Source organism: Trichomycterus rosablanca, chromosome 1, assembly GCF_030014385.1.
Source record: "Trichomycterus rosablanca isolate fTriRos1 chromosome 1, fTriRos1.hap1, whole genome shotgun sequence".
Taxonomy (NCBI): Eukaryota; Metazoa; Chordata; class Actinopteri; order Siluriformes; family Trichomycteridae; genus Trichomycterus; species Trichomycterus rosablanca.
In genome coordinates, this window is record NC_085988.1 from 44,122,098 (window position 1) to 44,139,069 (window position 16,972).

At 37.6% G+C, this 16,972-nt stretch overlaps 1 protein-coding gene across 1 annotated transcript in view; it reads right to left on the reverse strand.

Annotated features, from left to right (window-relative positions):
• The window catches only part of LOC134321880 (mucin-2-like), a 28,728-nt gene extending 21,115 nt beyond the window's left edge, over positions 1-7,613 (reverse strand). The window contains exons 1-15 of the mRNA XM_063003757.1: positions 7,538-7,613; positions 6,461-6,722; positions 6,012-6,126; positions 5,493-5,583; positions 5,234-5,358; positions 4,417-4,639; positions 3,871-3,996; positions 3,621-3,735; positions 3,175-3,313; positions 2,881-2,994; positions 2,300-2,366; positions 1,630-1,767; positions 1,249-1,413; positions 524-618; positions 278-404 (exon numbers count right to left, since the gene is read on the reverse strand). Coding sequence (XP_062859827.1) covers positions 278-404; positions 524-618; positions 1,249-1,413; positions 1,630-1,767; positions 2,300-2,366; positions 2,881-2,994; positions 3,175-3,313; positions 3,621-3,735; positions 3,871-3,996; positions 4,417-4,639; positions 5,234-5,358; positions 5,493-5,583; positions 6,012-6,126; positions 6,461-6,722; positions 7,538-7,613 — 1,978 coding nt within the window. The remainder of the gene's footprint in view (positions 1-277; positions 405-523; positions 619-1,248; positions 1,414-1,629; positions 1,768-2,299; positions 2,367-2,880; positions 2,995-3,174; positions 3,314-3,620; positions 3,736-3,870; positions 3,997-4,416; positions 4,640-5,233; positions 5,359-5,492; positions 5,584-6,011; positions 6,127-6,460; positions 6,723-7,537) is intronic.
• Positions 7,614-16,972: the final 9,359 nt, after the last annotated feature.

Here is a 16,972-nt window from a genome sequence, read left to right on the forward strand (position 1 = left end):
TTGTATAACAGTCAACAAATACATAGCTATTTTACAGGTTCAGGTCCACCTTATGGTGCAAATCTACTTTTCTAATGATGCTCCTGTTTTTCAGGATAATAATTCCCTCATTTAAATCTTTAGAATTTATAAAGATTTAAACTTGTATAAGAAATTGTGTAGTGTAGACAGCAAAGCATATATCTGCCCCAAACTAAATAATGTGTTGTATGTTTTTAATATTTTCTGTTTTTAGTGTATCTGTTATATTTGCTATTTGTAGTCTAAATGATCTTACCACACACTGTGTTTCTCCATCCTTGCAAGAATACCCCCTTTGCCATGCAGGCTCGCGCATAGGAAGAGAAGACAGCACACAGACAGTCCTCGCTCTTCTCACATGTGCAACTTGAGTATTTACATCTCTGTACAGAAAGATTTAAATGGTTACAAGAACTAGAGATAGGAGATAGTTTTATCTCTGAATTATAAGTGTTGTACATGGTTTGGTATACTCCAGATAACATGTCTAAATGTGTGGTACCTTGTAGTAGTTTTCTGGGTTAACAGTGGAGTGGCATTTGGCAAAAGGTTCCTCCTTGTCCTTTAATTTAGAGCACCAGTGCTCTGCATAGCTCTCTAAAAATAAATGATTGTTAAACATTGATGTTAAAAGCATAATTTCACAAACATGTTCTTAATGGAGGGGTAATGTCTGTTAATCAAACAATTGTATTCTCTGCTTTATGCAAGTGGGAAATATTTTTTTTGACTATAGGTCAAAAGCAGAGACCTTCAAAATAAGCACTTTATCCTGATCAGAGTAATTAAGCACAAGGCAATGCACCATGTATAGGTGGAAGAAAGCCAGAGTACCCAGAGAAACCTTATAAGGACATGGAAAAAGCATGCTAAAATCATTACAGACAATGGCTGAAGAGAACCAGTATTGCTGTGTGATATCACCATGTGGCACCAGGTAAAAATCACCTTTATTCATTTGCATTAATAGCAGTTTGCTTTTGTATTTTTTATTAAACCGATTTGTTTGATGTAGACATGAATCAAACAGGCTGACAATTTGGATTATTTTACAATTTGGACACAGAGGTACAGATGACTGACAGTGCCAGTTCCTTTAATTGGCAGTCTCAGTGCCTCTAAAACTCTCCACCTAGCACCTCCATAGGTAAAATGTAGGATTTTACAAGACAATTTTAGAGAGAAAATCACATTATTTAAATTTCAGTAGGGATTTTAATGTCTCACCACTGTCAATGTTGTAGCTGCAGGGGTCATCAAGCATCTCAGTGCTGTCAGGACAGTTGGATTGTGCTTTCCAGGAATTTCCAAAGGAAGCTGCTGTTCCTTCTACTAAACCTTGTGGAGTCTTCAATTCATCAGACAGCACCATGTTGAAGTTGCCACACAGACCTGCACCAGTGCCCACGATGAGGTAACACATATTAATATATTAACATTAAAGCATTAACATATTTTAGCTGTGATTTTATCACAGGTAATAAAATTTTACAAATAGCTAATACAGATATGCCCATTCTATCGTGATATATTAACCATGTGAATCAAAATTATTCAATTAGACAAGCGTTCTCATCAACCAATAGAAACAAACTGACATGCACTTACCGCAGGTCTTGGACTGGAAGCTCTGATCCAGGGTGATATAGAGCTGCATGAGTGGAACCAACTGCACCTGTATCTGCAGCCCGAAAGAGGTTTGCAGTATGATGTTGAAGGATGATGGTCTAAACACAGTGAATTCAGCTAGAAAAAAGAAAGGACAAAAGTCTTACATTTGTAAAAGATCTTACTATTGTTGATTTAAAAAGTTTTTTCCTTCATCTTCCAGTCTAGTCATTTATAATTTTTAGTTGCTTTTGCAATCCCATGGCACTTGTGCCACTACACTACGGCTGCAGGAGGACCAATTACTGTTAGCCCCTTCTGGCATGCACAGAACAAGCCAACTGCCACTTATACCCTGGCCAGGAGTAAAGCCTCACACAGAGCTTTACAGAAAGCCTTGCCAATCTCCACATAAATCTTCCCACTGCTTAGCCAGGCATGTGGATGGCTTTATGTAGAAATGTGTCTGTCTGTTTGACACCAGGTCAGTAGCACAGCTAGTAACTGAACTCAGATCTCAGCATGCTAAACTGCACAACCACCCAAGTGCCTGTAGGTTTTAATTTTGTCGAGTTATGCAAATAATAAGAATTCAAACCAATGTCTTGCTATGCTTGCCCCCTTCATACTTCTTATGAGAAATAGAAATGCTTAAATAAATCACACTTACTTGTCTTGTAAGGGAGTGTTATTTCTCCATTGTGCCTTACTATGCCATCGTCTTTGATGATTAAGACCTGGAAGAAAGATTAAACACCAAGAAGGTCAATATGGTCTTTACGTGTAGCATTTCAACTTAGCACATATGAGGGTTTTTTCAACTACCAGTAGATTAACTGTTTAATGAATTTGCTCTAAATTGAAAATGCAAGGTTTATGTATTTTGTAGTCTTTTATACTGCTACAAGATGAAGCATTCATTTATATTGTTATAAAATATAATTGACTGCTTCTTCTTTTACAGCAATATACAGTACAATACTATGAAATATACATCAGAAAAACTTTTGATCTTTATCCATTAACATTAAGCCAAAAAATGAGAATAAGTAAATTAAAAAGGGTAACAGCAAAATGTGTCTGCCTGTGCAATTTAAAGTACAACTATTCTTGCATTATTTCTTTAGGTAGAATGTGTTTATTATGACCTGAATTTATATCAGACTAAAGAAAGTGATTCAAAAATAACTTTAATTACAATCTACCTTTTACACTGATACATCTGTCTATAATAAAATAATTCATACGCACATTACTCCTGTCCTTGTTGAGTAGTAATGCAATGGACTTCAGGCAGGTGTCTGTTTGCTGGGTAACACAAGGAATAAGCTGACCCAAAATAATGAACTTAGAGTCCACACAGTCCTGCAAGTTGAAAGCAAGTGAGAAAAGACCAATAAATGTTACTCATAAAATTAACGATAATGATAGGTTTTAATTAATAATAATTAAGCGTTCACAACGTTATTGCCCCTTTCCACAGCATAACTATAAAACCAAGAAGAACCCAAAAAACATATAATCTGCTGGGACTTATTTACTTACCTTAGAAAGAACGTAGTAGCAGTTTCCATGAAAGGTAAATTTTTTGCCATCATAGGTGGTGAAGTGGGAACCCTCCTCTACAGCACATAGAGCTGGGATTGACAAAGTCTTACAATTCCACCTTCCCTGATCACACACACTGGAAGACATAGCATTTTAGGTCTAGTGCCCGGAGTGGCAGTGGGAATATTTGGTGTATTACATAATTACATAACAGAGGCTTGCAGACAGTTAGTCTCAAGTAGTCAGTACTCTTGTGATAAGCATGTATGTCTAAAAAATTCAACAAATGCTGATAGTGATGATAGACATGTTTAGACTAGACTAAACTACACTAGACTAGTCTATACTAGACTAAACAGGAATAGAACATAATAGAATCAAATAGAACAGAAATAAAATCTTTGTTTTTAATAATTGATACAGGAAATACTGTGTTAAATTACCATTCTTCATCACCCTTGAGAAGCACATCACCTGGGTTGTACACTTGGTTGTGCTTACACTGGCATTTCTCCTGAGCAACACAGCCTCTTTTAGAGATATCATCAAACACAGTACCTACACAAGCCAAGTCACACAGCCAACACATACAAACAGTTACCACAGAAAATGTAAACAGCATGTGTATACTACATATTATTTGTCAGTAAATTGAGTGCATATTCAAATGTAAAGGATGTGTATATGACTGACCAGGTGGGCAGAAGCAGCCATCCATCTTGTGTTCCTCACACAGTGAACTGGTGTCTGTGTGTATGCAGGTGTCCATGCAAGGGGAACCACTCTCAGAGTACACCATGTTGAAGGGACACTGAACCTCTGTGTGAGTGAAATGACAGTAAAATATACAGACATATTAGAGCAACATGTGACCATTCTCTTTGTGATTTCTAAGCTTGATTTTAAAGAGATAATGTCTAGATATTGAATTAAAGTACATTATTTGTTCTAAGAAAATATAACAAACTTTTTAAATATGAAAACCACATGTAATGGTAGTTTAGAATTTCCTATGGTAAAAGTTTTGCAGAAGCACATTTATTTTTGGTAGTTCATCTTATTCAGAAACTTTTACGTTGCTATATATGTTTTTTATAAAGTTTTTCTCACATTTTTCACATTTTTAGTGAGAAATTTTGTGAACTTAAGCAGAAAAGTTTAAATAGGTTATTATTATTATTATCATTAATATTTTTATTATTAGCAGTAGTAGTAGTATTTAAAATATATAATCCTTACCACAGAATGTTGGTGTTCTCCAGTTGGGTGGTGTCCCCCCTGCATGGGAGCACTGGCGAGAATACTCAGACAGTGTGGTACAAAGAGGCTCTGTGTGCTCAGTATCTCCTGGCTGAGCATGACACATGTCCAACATACAGGCCTGGATATAAGGCTCAGCACTCAAAACCATCCTACAGGAGGACCATGATTTATCCTCAAGCAGTTGTGAGCAGTCTGATCTCTGCAAATGCAATAACAATGGACAAAGTGCTCTTTTATTATAACACAAATCTGCTTTTTCTCAGAGTTTAACAATGACAAATTACATTAACAAGTCAATTTTATTCAATGCAATAATAATAAGTAATAGCCTAGTAAGTTTAACAGATGTTCACCATCCAATCTGATAGCACTTAAAAGGATCTGCCATAAAGAATAGGATAAACTGCCCAAATCCAGGGGTGTAACACCAATAGACATATCCAAGAAAACTTAGACAAATGGGGCATTCTACAGCACTGAATAAAGGATCTAAATAGTTCTGTAAATAAGTTTAGATTTTGATTTGTAATTTTTTAAGTGTATACTGATCCACAGCACAAAGTGTGCAAAATATCAAGAGGTCTGAATACTTCTTGAATCCACTGTATTGAAAATAACCCAATTACTAAGCTAAAAAACAGGTGTCTTTATAAAATCTACCTAAGATAAATTTGTAAGAAATTGCAGAAGTTGAACTGTTATTTTGCATTAAAAACAGTAATTGACCATTTTCAAATTTTCTTGATTTTAACAGGTAATTGAAAGCAATAAACACTGCTGAAAGACAACTTACAAACTTTTGGCACTTGTCCACTTTACTTTGATCATCAACAAGTTCTTCATAAGGGTCTTCACAGAAGTTGTTCGGGCTGTGGACCTTGTGCTTGTTACCAAACTCAATGGAGCTAATCACACGAGCTGAGAACAGAGTGTGGTTTAAGAATCTCAGAAAAACACGCACAATTCAACTTAAAACATACCCACATACAAAATACACAAAGTAGTTTATAAAACTAACTTCCTAATTTAAAACTATATTTAGTTCAACTTACCATCAATCAGGAACTCATTATAAATAGCAATGCCATTGAAATCTCCACAAAGCCCACAGGTACGATTTGAATACTTTGTGTCCAGTTCCACCTAATTTCATAAGGTAAGAAAAAGGAAGCTTAGTTTTTTTAGTATAGTTTTTACAGCCTGAACAGACCATGTTTTGGTTATAAATGACTTTTAAGGACTCATTTATTTTAGGGATCTGTACACTAATGCTCTTTGTTTAATTTGGGCAGTTGTCCATTTCCTCACATTTCTTCTAAAATACATAGTTAATATAAAACACAAACATGGTTTGATGAACTATAAGGTTCATTTGATGGAGACATGCCCCTACAAGGCGATATCTATTGTTGCAATATCCGAATCACTTGATAACCTTAAATTAACTTGTGCAAATTGCACCAGAAGCTGTCCTGTTTTATGGAAAAATGCACTTTTACCCTAACTATTAGAATTTAATGTAATTGGCTTTTTTTTCTCAAAAAAGGTGTTAAATTAAATTTTGGCATTACCATGACTGCATCGTCTTTGTTCCATGTAACACTGAGGCCCAGTTTGGCATAAAGTTTAGTGTAGACAGAGTTCTCTTCCAACAACACCCCTGCTACATAATGTGGCAGTGTAACACTATTTAGATAAATAGAGAGAGAGAGAGAGAGAGAGAGAGAGAGAGAGAGAGAGAGAGAGAGAGAGAGAGAGAGAGAGAGAGAGAGAGAGAGAGACATTTGTTTTAATAAGCAAAAATAAAATCGCAGCCGACATTACAAACAAATCTTTTTTCCTCATTCAACGTGGAGAGGTTCCAAATGCAACCTCTGCCAAGCAGTCACTGTTTGGCCCTGATGCCCAGACCCTTAATACTTAATCATTTTCTAAAGGCTAGTATTTATAACACTTTATGGAATGGTGTACCAATGAGCATATTATTATTATTATTATTATTAAATTACAGAACACTTACATATCCTTATTTATCATGACCAGACCTTTGGTGAGCTCAATAGCCATGTCTCCTATGGTAACCAGAACTCTGGTGATCTGTGGGTTCAGAGATGTCCCTGCTCTTCTTACATGCACTGAGAAACTCTGCATAGGTCCATGGCAGTCAGAGACCAGGTTATATTCGCAAGTGCCGGGAAACTGGTACACATCTCCATCAAACGTCTTGAAGTGAAAATTTCCCCAAATGCTACAGATGTTGTCAACATGGTTTCTTTGGTGTACTGTGGTTAAAAAAATTTGTCAGACATTTGTACTGTTCACCATTACAGCAGTATACTCTTTCAACTAAACATATTTAGTAATATACATAAACACAGAAGTTATTAGAAATACTAATTATTTTACTATGGCTAACTCTCTGTGTTCTCTGTTTCTTCTCAGAAATGTACAGAGCAAAACAATACACTTTAAATATAGAAGCACAAGATGCTCATGAACAGTTGGCTGTCCAAGTGCTTTTTGTGTTCCTAATATTTTTGTGGGTTCTGTACGTCTTTGTTATATGGGAACAGCCACCTTAAAAAATACAAGTATCTTGGTTTTAAGGTACACTGCTTACCGGGGTTGTATCCTTAAGAGTACATCTTAATTTTCTTCAGCTGAAGAAATGTTATTATAATAGAAAATCAATAAGGCACATTACTGTACATTTTAAGTTACCTTTACAATGCTAATAAAGTGGGGTGCAAGAATGTTAGGTAACATTATGTATTTTCTGACAGTGTAGTAGTAATTTTCCAATGAGTATTAATTTGTGTAGATTATTAGACACATAACACTTACTTAATGTGTTCTCTAGCATGTTAACACTTGGTTATAATATATCATATCTTTTTTTTTAAATCTGCTTTCTAAAATTACTTTTGAAACCACTTTTTGTTACACGTATTAAGTGCTTCTAGCGAGAGATAAATAATAGAAATTTGACAATGTATCATTATGCAAGCCACACTAGGACTAGGATGGATAGAAATCCAGGTAACTACACTCAGTTAATGCATCATTAACCCTGTTCAAAGCACCCATTATCTCTTACCCTTTATGGCGTTCACCTGGAGGCCACAGGTCATAGCCAAGACCAGAACACAGAGTGTACATGTACTCCACTCCATGCTGGGCTTGAGAGTGTCTGTACACACCCCTCAGGTAAAGCAAGAGTACCTCTATCTGTGCTCACTCTCTATCATTTTATATCTGTCTTACTCAGTCTTCACCACCACCCTCCCTCAAGGATCTATATAACTTTTATTGAGATATAACAAACAAAAGGTCCAGCTGGTATCTTAATGATCAATTGTGCAAGTATGATTTGCACCCTGAGCATGCCTCACCAACAAATAAAATTTTATAACAGGGCTAGACGTAACTCGCTAGAAAAAAAAGACATCAAGGCGCAATCCCCACACACCTAAAAGATAGGAAATATAACCCATTTGCAGATACTTAATCAGGGTAGAATAATAGTGTGACTAAACATTTACTAACAAAAAAAAGGGGAACTGTCGGAAATTAGAGGATGGTCAAATTATTAGAAACAACATAACAATTTTAAGACACAGTACCTTCGCAACACGCAATGGAGAAAGTAAATGAAACAGGGAAAGTACACACTACACTCCAACTTGCACTTCCCTAAGCAAACCAGTGGTTTTAAGAGCAAATCCAGCTCAGGAAACTGGGACATCACACCACCTCTGGGGTATGATGGTTCCCACATATGGCCCTAGCCCATATACCCCTAGCCCATGACACCGGAAGCAAGTTTTTAGAAATGAACAGAATTCTTACCTTCTGCATCAGCAAAAACAGAGTAGATCAAGCAATCCAGAATTACAGCTTCATAAGAAATGCAGGCATGCCAACAGTGAAAAGTGACAACATGAGAACAGTGAGAAGTTATATATATATTATAGTTATAGCATAGAGCAGCTCTTAAATGGCTGTGACTTACAAATGTGCTGTGTTATTTTTTAATAAATTGTAAGCCTAGTTTTAATTAAATGTACGTTACACTCCAAGTTTAAAAAATGCATAAAGACAAAAATGAACTAATTATACAGTACAGCATATACAGTGTTTATATTTGCAAAAAAATGCCCTTTTCTGATTTATTGAATAGTTTGAATAGTGAATTCACATTTAATTGTTTATTTATTTGCATATTTGTGGGTATAAAATTACTGAGTGTACCCCTAATTGTGTGCTTTGTACACTTTGTCCTAAACAAACCCCAACGGGCCCCTTAATGGCCTGATTATGTTTGGGTGAGCTCTGCAATAACATTATGGTAGTGTGTGTTTTGGAATAAGTGTGTCAAAAAAATAAAAAAAAATAGTGTTGTTGGGATTTTTAAATACTGTTTAAACTTATTTGCCTGGTTACTAGATTTTTATTGATTATTATTTATTTATTAAGATTTTAACATCAGTTAACTTGCAAAACTGCAGCAATTAGTATCCTCAGTTCTTAAATTATTAAAGTTAATTGACAAGAAAGATGGTGTTACACAGTGGTAAACAAGTCTGTTTCCCAACCTTTTTGAGCTGCAGGCATCATATTTACAATTTGTTAACATTTACAAAATTCAAGTTGGTGACTGAAAAGACTGGAAATCTTTTTTTTGTACTTAATTAACAAATCACAGATTCTTGTGTCAACTGCCTTCTACAAAATGTTCCAACATTGAACCCATCTGTGCCCTACCTAGTTTATGTGCGATACAATCAAGATCCTTACAGATATGCGTGTATGTCACTGCTCTGGGTACCATCTGTCAGGGCAAAGACAATAACTCATCATCTAGTGATCACATCCTGTTCCTATCTTTCACAGGATTGTCTCTAATCTGTTTAACACAGCCTGTCATAACTCAATGTACACTTCTAAAATACACAAATTGCTTAACTGTTATTATTATAACTTTGTGTGTCTAGGCTATATACACAGATCTGGATACACACTGTAATGTGCTAAACAGGAAACTAGTATTAGTTTTAAAAGTTGTCAGAACGCTATCAGATCTTAAGCGTTGTCAAATATTGATCTTTTTACAAATTGTTTAACAGTAGTTACTTCGTTGTAGTAGCCAACACTTGATGTGTAAAGTTACTATGAACAGATATTTTATATGTTTACATATTACTGGTATGTACAGTCCAGAATTGTCTTCCCCATGTACCCCAAACCCACCTACAATGGTTCTGCAAACCACTTTATACTACAGTCTAGTGCTAGATAACTCAGAAGTTTAGTGTTTTACCTGACTTGTTAATACCAAAGGTGTTAAACACATACATAGCAAAGGTGTTAAACATGTCCAAACTAATCACAGTACTTAGAAAAAGAATATATATATATACATATGTATATACCTGTACAACAAGTCCAGTCATGAAATTTCCTCGCTACTAAATATTCCACATTCAACTGTCAGTGGTATTATAACAAAGTGGAAGCGATTGGGAACGACAGCAACTCAGCCACGAAGTGGTAGCCACATAAAATGACCCCGCTCCACTAAACAAAGTTTGGTGGAGGGGGGATTATGGTGTGGGGCTGTTGTTCAGAAGTTGGGCTCGTCCCCTTAGTTCCAGTGAAAGGAACTCTTAATGTTTCAGCATACCAAGAGAGTTTGGACAATTTCATGCTCCCAACTTTGTGGGAACAGTTTGGGGATGGCCATTTCCTGTTCCAACTTGACTGCGCACCAGTGCACAAAGCAAGGTCCATAAAGACATGGATGAGTGAGTTTGGTGTGGAAGAACTTGACTGGCCTGCACAGAGTCTTGACCTCAACCCGATAGAACACCTTTGGGATGAATTAGAGTGGAGACTGCGAGCCAGACGTTCTCGTCCAACATCAGTGTCTGACCTCACAAATGCGCTTTTGGAAGAATGGTCAGAAATTCCCATAAACACACTACTAAACTTTGTGGAAAGCCTTCCCAGAAGAGTTGAAGCTGTTATAGCTGCGAAGGGTGGGCCGACATCATATTAAACCCTATGGATTAAGAATAGGATGTCACTCAAGTTCATACGGGTGAATACTTTTGGCAATATATATATATAGTATATATATATATATATATACAGGGGTTGGACAAAATAACTGAAACACCTGTCATTTTAGTGTGGGAGGTTTCATGGCTAAATTGGACCAGTCTGGTGGCCAATCTTCATTAATTGCACATTGCACCAGTAAGAGCAGAGTGTAAAGGTTCAATTAGCAGGGTAAGAGCACAGTTTTGCTCAAAATATTGCAATGCACACAACATTATGGGTGACATACCAGAGTTCAAAAGAGGACAAATTGTTGGTGCACGTCTTGCTGGCGCATCTGTGACCAAGACAGCAAGTCTTTGTGATGTATCAAGAGCCACGGTATCCAGGGTAATGTCAGCATACCACCAAGAAGGACAAACCACATCCAACAGGATTAACTGTGGACGCAAGAGGAAGCTGTCTGAAAGGGATGTTCGGGTGCTAACCCGGATTGTATCCAAAAAACATAAAACCACGGCTGCCCAAATCACGGCAGAATTAAATGTGCACCTCAACTCTCCTGTTTCCACCAGAACTGTCCGTCGGGAGCTCCACAGGGTCAATATACACGGCCGGGCTGCTATAGCCAAACCTTTGGTCACTCGTGCCAATGCCAAACGTCGGTTTCAATGGTGCAAGGAGCGCAAATCTTGGGCTGTGGACAATGTGAAACATGTATTGTTCTCTGATGAGTCCACCTTTACTGTTTTCCCCACATCCGGGAGAGTTACGGTGTGGAGAAGCCCCAAAGAAGCGTACCACCCAGACTGTTGCATGCCCAGAGTGAAGCATGGGGGTGGATCAGTGATGGTTTGGGCTGCCATATCATGGCATTCCCTTGGCCCAATACTTGTGCTAGATGGGCGCGTCACTGCCAAGGACTACCGAACCATTCTGGAGGACCATGTGCATCCAATGGTTCAAACATTGTATCCTGAAGGCGGTGCCGTGTATCAGGATGACAATGCACCAATACACACAACAAGACTGGTAAAAGATTGGTTTGATGAACATGAAAGTGAAGCTGAACATCTCCCATGGCCTGCACAGTCACCAGATCTAAATATTACTGAGCCACTTTGGGGTGTTTTGGAGAAGCGATTTCCTCCACCAGCATCACGTAGTGACCTGGCCACTATCCTGCAAGAAGAATGGCTTAAAATCCCTCTGACCACTGTGCAGGACTTGTATATGTCATTTCCAAGACGAATTGACGCTGTATTGGCCGCAAAAGGAGGCCCTACACCATACTAATAAATTAGTGTGGTCTAAAACCAGGTGTTTCAGTTATTTTGTCCAACCCTGTATATATACAGTGTATCACAAAAGTGAGTACACCCCTCACATTTCTGCAAATATTTTATTATATCTTTTCATGGGACGACACTATAGACATGAAACTTGGATATAACTTAGAGTAGTCAGTGTACAACTTGTATAGCAGTGTAGATTTACTGTCTTCTGAAAATAACTCAACACACAGCCATTAATGTCTAAATGGCTGGCAACATAAGTGAGTACACCCCACAGTGAACATGTCCAAATTGTGCCTAAAGTGTCAATATTTTGTGTGACCACCATTATTATCACTGCCTTAACCCTCCTGGGCATGGAATTCACCAGAGCTGCACAGGTTGCTACTGGAATCCTCTTCCACTCCTCCATGATGACATCACGGAGCTGGTGGATGTTAGACACCTTGAACTCATCCACCTTCCACTTGAGGATGCGCCACAGGTGCTCAATTGGGTTTAGTCCATCACCTTTACCTTCAGCTTCCTCAGCAAGGCAGTTGTCATCTTGGAGGTTGTGTTTGGGGTCATTATCCTGTTGGAAAACTGCAATGAGGCCCAGTTTTCGAAGGGAGGGGATCATGCTCTGTTTCAGAATGTCACAGTACATGTTGGAATTCATGTTTCCCTCAATGAACCGCAGCTCCCCAGTGCCAGCAACACTCATGCAGCCCAAGACCATGATGCTACCACCACCATGCTTGACTGTAGGCAAGATACAGTTGTCTTGGTACTTCTCACCAGGGACACACATGCTGGACACCATCTGAGCCAAACAAGTTTATCTTGGTCTTGTCAGACCACAGGGCATTCCAGTAATCCATGTTCTTGGACTGCTTGTCTTCAGCAAACTGTTTGCGGGCTTTCTTGTGCGTCAGCTTCCTTCTGGGATGATGACCATGCAGACCGAGTTGATGCAGTGTGCGGCGTATGGTCTGAGCACTGACAGGCTGACCTCCCACGTCTTCAACCTCTGCAGCAATGCTGGCAGCACTCATGTGTCTATTTTTTAAAGCCAACCTCTGGATATGACGCCGAACACGTGGACTCAACTTCTTTGGTCGACCCTGGCGAAGCCTGTTCCGAGTGGAACCTGTCCTGGAAAACCGCTGTATGACCTTGGCCACCATGCTGTAGCTCAGTTTCAGGGTGTTAGCAATCTTCTTATAGCCCAGGCCATCTTTGTGGAGAGCAACAATTCTATTTCTCACATCCTCAGAGAGTTCTTTGCCATGAGGTGCCATGTTGAATATCCAGTGGCCAGTATGAGAGAATTGTACCCAAAACACCAAATTTAACAGCCCTGCTCCCCATTTACACCTGGGACCTTGACACATGACACCAGGGAGGGACAACGACACATTTGGGCACAATTTGGACATGTTCACTGTGGGGTGTACTCACTTATGTTGCCAGCTATTTAGACATTAATGGCTGTGTGTTGAGTTATTTTCAGAAGACAGTAAATCTACACTGCTATACAAGCTGTACACTGACTACTCTAAGTTATATCCAAATTTCATGTCTATAGTGTTGTCCCATGAAAAGATATAATGAAATATTTGCAGAAATGTGAGGGGTGTACTCACTTTTGTGATACACTGTATATACATACATACATATATATATATATATATATATATATATATATATATATATATATATATATATATATATATACTGTATATATATATATATATATATATATATATATATATATATATATATATATATATATATATATATATATATATATATATATATGTGGGTGAAAGACGAATAGGGTGTTCCAAGTACCAAAAAAATAAAATGGTTAAATTGTATAATTTTTTCATTTAATATTGTGCACAAATGTGTCACCTATGTAAATATGTATTTTTTTTCTCAGCATTTTGCTTATTTGATAGTTTTAGTGTTGTTGACACACAACAAGGGCACAAAAATGTCATTCAGTGCAACGACTAATTTATGACAAAATACACACACAAGGAACAATCTTAGCCATTTCAAATTTATAAGTTTAGTATATCTCTTACAAAAGATTTAAAACCTCAGAAGAAACTGTACTTACCCTGTTTTGAATTTTCTGTGCATTGTTTGTACTCTAATGCGTCTTGGGATTTTGTTTATTTGTATACAAGATGTTTTTGCTACACATTCTATTCTATTTGAAACCCAATCAAACTCCGTTTTCTATGAAGCAGGCCTGGATTCTCTTGCATTCACATGAAAAAAATATATAATAATTACTTATTACAGTTATTTTAAGCAAATGTTTTTGTTGCACTGTATGATGATTTTATGCTGCACTGAATGACATACTCCAAATTATCCTGTTACATCAGAATAATCATGACTTAATTAGTTTTTAAGTTCTTTATTGATTAAAGTAGCAGTAGTAGAATGAAAATATGCCACACCAGTGGCAAGTATGTGTTATAATATTACTATGTACATCATGAAAAAAGTAAGGCAATGAAAAACATAGCTAATGAAGCCATCAGGCACCAGAACAATGTGGAAGTGTGGAATTTGTGTCATAACACGTGAAAAAGTTGCTGCAGTAAATCTAAATTCATTCAGCCGTGAAAACCATTTGAAGTCGCATTTTATTTCATGAACTGAACAAATGTTTTCCAGTCTTTTGTTGTTAACCTTGAGGTTCTTGCTGTACATGGCTTTGGTTCTGTGATTATTATTTTGACATCAGACTTAAGGTAGTAAATTTCATCAGGTGGATTTGGCCACACAAAGGAATTTCTGTTTCAATTTTGTAGCATGCAGCTAACTTGCACCTCATCTCCTACAGACAGCAGTACCTGCCCAACGAATGGCAGGTCATCGTACTTGACAATAACAAAATCTCAGGGACCACTTCATCAAAAACATAATTATTAATATTCATTGTAATTACTGCTCTGCTCTTATTAAGGAAGACTAGAATGGAAAAAAGTGGTTTTAATATTTAAAAATAATTTTAAAACATTATAAAGTCAGTATAACAATGTCATTGTCAATTTAGTGCAACAGCGAAATTCTGTTGCACTGAATGACTGTTGTTGTACTGAATGACAGAAATTTTACTTTAGCACATTTTACAGTTATCCCAGTGGTTAGCAAAAGCTAACATTGACCTTAACTTAAAGACATTTCTACACATATTCACATTTAAATGTGTGCTGAAGGGTCCCCAGGAGTCTTCTTTTGTTGTTATAATTGGTCACATGACTGCAGTAGCTTGATTGCATATTAAAATAAGGCTTTTTATTAACGTTGTACTGAATGACAACTGAAGATTGGGAAAATGGGGACTGAAAGTATCCTGAATATTATTAATATTAAAAAACACATCTGATTGAATATTATTTAATATGTCACACATGCCATTTGTACAATTATGCCAAAGCAGTACATTTTAAGTTTTACTTAAGATTAATTAGTTTTTTCTTAATGTTTTATTACTTAAAGAGGTAGGGGGACCGTTGCACTGAATGACATTTTGGGGGTTTCAAGGGTTATTTTTTCAAAAATCATACATTTTCAGTAAAAATTACTTTAGGTTTCAGTAAAGATGTACAAATTGGGTAGATTGAAGGTATATCCACTTATATTAATATAATTGTATATTATTTATCAAGTGGGGACACTAAAAAGTTACGTCGTATATATACAGTATATATATATATATATATACAGGGGTTGGACAAAATAACTGAAACACCTGTCATTTTAGTGTGGGAGGTTTCATGGCTAAATTGGACCAGTCTGGTGGCCAATCTTCATTAATTGCACATTGCACCAGTAAGAGCAGAGTGTGAAGGTTCAATTAGCAGGGTAAGAGCACAGTTTTGCTCAAAATATTGCAATTCACACAACATTATGGGTGACATACCAAAAGAGGATAAATTGTTGGTGCAAGTCTTGCTGGCGCATCTGTGACCAAGACAGCAAGTCTTTGTGATGTATCAAGAGCCACGGTATCCAGGGTAATGTCAGCATACCACCAAGAAGGAAAAACCACATCCAACAGGATTAACTGTGGACGCAAGAGGAAGCTGTCTGAAAGGGATGTTCGGGTGCTAACCCGGATTGTATCCAAAAAAACATAAAACCACGGCTGCCCAAATCACGGCAGAATTAAATGTGCACCTCAACTCTCCTGTTTCCACCAGAACTGTCCGTCGGGAGCTCCACAGGGTCGATATACACGGCCGGGCTGCTATAGCCAAACCTTTGGTCACTCGTGCCAATGCCAAACGTCGGTTTCAATGGTGCAAGGAGCGCAAATCTTGGGCTGTGGACAATGTGAAACATGTATTGTTCTCTGATGAGTCCACCTTTACTGTTTTCCCCACATCCGGGAGAGTTACGGTGTGGAGAAGCCCCAAAGAAGCGTACCACCCAGACTGTTGCATGCCCAGAGTGAAGCATGGGGGTGGATCAGTGATGGTTTGGGCTGCCATATCATGGCATTCCCTTGGCCCAATACTTGTGCTAGATGGGCGCGTCACTGCCAAGGACTACCGAACCATTCTGGAGGACCATGTGCATCCAATGGCGGTGCCGTGTATCAGGATGACAATGCACCAATACACACAGCAAGACTGGTGAAAGATTGGTTTGATGAACATGAAAGTGAAGTTGAACATCTCCCATGGCCTGCACAGTCACCAGATCTAAATATTATTGAGCCACTTTGGGGTGTTTTGGAGAAGCGAGTCAGGAAACGTTTTCCTCCACCAGCATCACGTAGTGACCTGGCCACTATCCTGCAAGAAGAATGGCTTAAAATCCCTCTGACCACTGTGCAGGACTTGTATATGTCATTTCCAAGACGAATTGACGCTGTATTGGCCGCAAAAGGAGGCCCTACACCATACTAATAAATTATTGTGGTCTAAAACCAGGTGTTTCAGTTATTTTGTCCAACCCCTGTATATATATATATATATACAGTGTATCACAAAAGTGAGTACACCCCTCACATTTCTGCAGATATTTAAGTATATCTTTTCATGGGACAACACTGACAAAATGACACATTGACACAATGAAAAGTAGTCTGTGTGCAGCTTATATAACAGTGTAAATTTATTCTTCCCTTAAAATAACTCAATATACAGCCATTAATGTCTAAA